The 4,748-nt window shown below is 45.0% G+C and overlaps 1 protein-coding gene across 1 annotated transcript in view; it reads right to left on the minus strand.

Moving 5' to 3' along the window:
- The window catches only part of LOC120042521 (cAMP-dependent protein kinase type I-beta regulatory subunit-like), a 48,422-nt gene extending 44,142 nt beyond the window's left edge, over window positions 1–4,280 (minus strand). The window contains exons 1-2 of the mRNA XM_038987357.1: window positions 4,181–4,280; window positions 2,157–2,191 (exon numbers count right to left, since the gene is read on the minus strand). Coding sequence (XP_038843285.1) covers window positions 2,157–2,191; window positions 4,181–4,280 — 135 coding nt within the window. The remainder of the gene's footprint in view (window positions 1–2,156; window positions 2,192–4,180) is intronic.
- Between the last annotated feature and the right edge of the window lie 468 nt (window positions 4,281–4,748).

Raw genomic sequence — 4,748 nt, forward strand, 5'->3', positions numbered from 1 at the left:
ACAAGGGAATGTCTTTCTAGATGGAGACAGGGAATGTCTTTCTGGATGGAGGCAGGGAATGTCTTTCTGGATGGAGACAGGGAATGTCTTTCTGGATGGAGACAAGGCATGTCTTTCTGGATGGAGACAGGGCATGTCTTTCTGGATGGAGACAGGGCATGTCTTTCTGGATGGAGACAGGGTATGTCTTTCTGGATGGAGACAGGGAATGTCTTTCTGGATGGAGACAGGGCATGTCTTTCTGGATGGAGACAAGGCATGTCTTTCTGGATGGAGACAGGGCATGTCTTTCTGGATGGAGACAGGGCATGTCTTTCTGGATGGAAACAGGGAATGTCTTTCTGGATGGAGACAGGGCATGTCTTTCTGGATGGAGACAGGGAACGTCTTTCTGGATGGAGACAGGGAACGTCTTTCTGGATGGAGACAAGGAAACGTCTTTCTGGATGGAGACAAGGAAACGTCTTTCTGGATGGAGACAGGAAACGTCTTTCTGGATGGAGACAGGGAACGTCTTTCTGGATGGAGACAGGGAATGTCTTTCTGGAGTGAATGTCAGTCAGTTGAGTCAGATGCTGTAGGTTAGCTCCTCTTTCTGTTGACCATGCCGCAGCCATTCTTCACTCTGCATTGAGACCACAGCATTTCACTTCGCCTGTGAATTCCTGCACTTTATCCACCCTCTGTCTTTGGTGGAAGTATCAAAGAGCCTGAGGTGTGGCACATGGCCAGGCCAACCCATCCACTTTAATATCCATCCACCTATATTGCCTTCATCTTTGTCCAACATGAAACACACAGACTTCTCTCTCTCTCTCTGTTTCTCATTCGGGACACACTCTTTCCACTCCATTTCTCCTGGTGGGCAGTGCTATACTTTATGGTGGGAGTGGGTTTCAAAGTGCAAGGACTGTCCGATGCGCTTCCACATTCAACCGAGAACCCTTTATTTGAACTAACAACAGTTAGTGGCTGGACCAGTTTTCCCAAAAGTGAACGACGTGTAACGTCAAGTTTTGCTTGCTAGCCAACCAACTACACCAATGATGATACCAAGCCAATCTACTAAACCTACCTGAATGAAATATAGGAATCTGATCATGACCAGATTTAATCTCATTTCACTGCGATTGGTTCCTCAGCATGCAATAATACCTGTATACTGTCAACCACTGATATGAATGATTTGGGTAGCTGGTTTAATTAAAAACAGTTAATCTGATGGGTTTTGGATGTCCTTGGTCTTATTTATTTGTTGGAGGGCCTATACATGAGGCCGTCTTTCCCATATTATCCTGGACGTATACCCCAGTCTCATTACCTTGCGTGAATGATATCTCTCAACTTTAAACAATGTGAAATTCGAATACAAAATTATTTGTTTAGCTTCTTTCTGGTCTGTGGCTGGATTAAATTATAAACATAACGTGTATTCAGTGATTTCATTTGTTGACTTTATCTTTGTGGCTCCCTGATGAAACAGTAACATCCATTACTGTAGTTGGGCTTATGCCAGGCATACACTACACGACTTTCTAAATCCTAACATCGCTGAGCTTCTCATAAACAACTGTCTTTCCTGTATTTTGTTTTGTCTTGCCAACGTAAACGATGTGGCACAAAACGGGTCACACACTACAAGATTCTTCACTTGGTCGGGAGGATTCTCCATACCACACTGTCTCGCCAAAACAATGATGTGATACAGTGATGATGTTACTAGATTAGCTAGAACGAGCTGTGGCTCAAAGTTGCCTCAAACATTTCAGTCAGGCATTCATGCTTGCCATAAAGAGTTGAAATACTTAGCCAATCACTTACATTTTGTATTGAATAATATTACTTGTGAACTTCAGAGCTGTAACAAATTCACTTTGGCTTTGATTTTGTCTAAAAAAGTAAAGGACAAATGTATACTAGTAGTAGGCCTAGTCATCACTCCTGCCCGAGACTCAGTATATACATTCTGGGTGATGAGATACCATAGAATTAAGAATACTATATGTGATATAGCCTCTGCCGAGTCCCCAACATCCGGATGCTGGAAAGACGTTAAGGCTCCTTTTTGTTAATATTCTGGTCCAGACCAGTACCTAGGGGATCTACATATATTTTACTCCTGCTACGTTAGGTTATATACAACCTCATCATCTCACTGGCTTCTTCTCTGGAGACCTCTCATTGGCTCTTGCTGATCACGGTTCTCAAAACTTGTCGTTGTACATCTCACACTAGAAGAGCATTGCAGATTTTGTGCCGATAAAATCAAACAGGTTTGAAAATATCAGGACGTCTGGGACGCTCAAAGACGAGATCAGTAGCCCTCAGACACAGACCAGTCGAGAGCCAGAATGTTGTTGAGCGAGCAGAGGATGAGTGCAGCGAGTACACAGACCAGTCGAGAGCCAGAATGTTGTTGAGCGAGCAGAGGATGAGTGCAGCGAGTACACAGACCAGTCGAGAGCCAGAATGTTGTTGAGCGAGCAGAGGATGAGTGCAGCGAGTACACAGACCAGTCGAGAGCCAGAATGTTGTTGAGCGAGCAGAGGATGAGTGCAGCGAGTACACAGACAAGTCGAGAGCCAGAATGTTGTTGAGCGAGCAGAGGATGAGTGCAGCGAGTACACAGACCAGTCGAGAGCCAGAATGTTGTTGAGCGAGCAGAGGATGAGTGCAGCGAGTACACAGACCAGTCGAGAGCCAGAATGTTGTTGAGCGAGCAGAGGATGAGTGCAGCGAGTACACAGACAAGTCGAGAGCCAGAATGTTGTTGAGCGAGCAGAGGATGAGTGCAGCGAGTACACAGACCAGTCGAGAGCCAGAATGTTGTTGAGCGAGCAGAGGATGAGTGCAGCGAGTACACAGACAAGTCGAGAGCCAGAATGTTGTTGAGCGAGCAGAGGATGAGTGCAGCGAGTACACAGGCAGCAGGGGCAATTTAAACCTGAGTTGCAATTGTGACTTTGAGTGAGAAGAACATCATTGTTGCACGCAAAATATACATTTGAGAGCACAGATTTTGGTTTTGTTCTGTGCTCACAAATTCACCACATCCCCACATGGATTTCTCCTCCCACACCAAAAACTCCTGCTCTAGTAACAGCAATCAGGTACTAGAATTTTATTACAGGTGAAAATTCTAGCCAATGAACCCTAGTGAACACAGCCACAAAGTCAAAGTGATTATGGCTAAACCCAGCCTATTTCTACAATGTATCTGCTAACCTTAACCTTAAACGAAGACCAAAACGCTCATTTTTCATTTGATGCATTTGTATGATACGTCTTTGACTTTGTGCGTGTGTTATCTAGTGGACACTGGGTTTGGACTGTGAAAGGTGGTGGTGGTGAAGTAGGGATGATGGCCGACAATAAAAGGTAAGCTCTGTAGTTTTTCAGTAGAGAACCGAACCTACCAACTTATCAACTAGGATTTCAATATTGTAATTGAAGTACGTAGCTACAGTGAATTCACTGTTTTTGTTACGTTACAGCCTTATTCTAAAATGGACAGAATTATTTATTTTTCTCATCAATCTACACACAATACACCATAATGACAAAGTGAAAACAGTTTTTTATTCATTTTTGCAAATGTATAAAAAAAACTGAAATACCTTAATTACACACAGTAGTTATTTGGTCTTCTGTTTTAAAGCAGGCTATTGATGACGCAAGCTCGGTCACCGTCAGCTAGCAGCTGCTAGGAAGTTAACTAGCTAGCTATAAAAGTTACCAGTATCTTTGGTTTAACCAAGAGCATTGTAGCTAGCTAGCTAGCCAAGTTAACGAGGGGTTAGTATGGAAGGAGGACTTGGAAGACCAGCATGACTGGGATGGAATGGCGGAGAGGGCAGAGGCAGGGTGAGAATAGACAGGAAAGGCCCTCACTGGGGAAGAGGTGCCCTGGCCAAACCCTCCCCTAACCCTGGGCCAATTCGGCGCCACCTTATGGGACTCCTGGTCACGGCCGGTTGTGACACAGTCTGGGATCAATCACAGGTCTGTAGTGATGCCTCACACACTGCTATGCAGTGCCTTAGACCGCTGAGCCACTCAGGAGGCCTTCATGGGAGGTCTCTAACTCATCTTGTGCCTTACACAACTCAGCACATATGTATCCATCCACCTTCCTCAGTGGAGTCCTGACCAGGGGTATCAAACTCCAATGTCTATGTACCTGTTATGTTGGCGTAGTTACCGGACCAGTGGGAGGAGGCGTTGATGACAGTGATGCGTCCCAGTGTGATCTCAACAAACAGCCGCTGTACCAACACCATGCCTGATGACCACAACCAGATGATATCCCTCCACCCTGGATCACGGTAAACACACACCTAGTCTCTCTCTCTCTCTCTCTCTGTGTTGCGTGTGAGAGAGTGAGTAATGGGTCTGTATATGTAAGTGTAGGGTAGGATATACGTGGTGTGTATATAACTCTATTCAGTCTGTAAACCCACTGTATTACAGGCCTGTGTTATGTTTGCACACATATTTCTTGTGTGTAATTTAGTGCAGTGTTTTGTGACATCCCTCTCTCTCAACTCCTCAGATATGTGGTGCTCCCCAGACCAGTGTTTCAAGGCAGGGATGGACTACACTGTTCGTCTGAGCTTGCCCCTCTACTCTGCATTCAGTGATGTCCAGTCCCCATACATAGTCATCGACTGGTTAGTCCCCTCACACACAACTGAGACTATTGCGTAAATCATGCATTGATGTCGTTACATAAAATGTTAGGCTACAAG

This window comes from Salvelinus namaycush, unplaced genomic scaffold, assembly GCF_016432855.1.
Source record: "Salvelinus namaycush isolate Seneca unplaced genomic scaffold, SaNama_1.0 Scaffold702, whole genome shotgun sequence".
Lineage (NCBI taxonomy): Eukaryota > Metazoa > Chordata > Actinopteri > Salmoniformes > Salmonidae > Salvelinus > Salvelinus namaycush.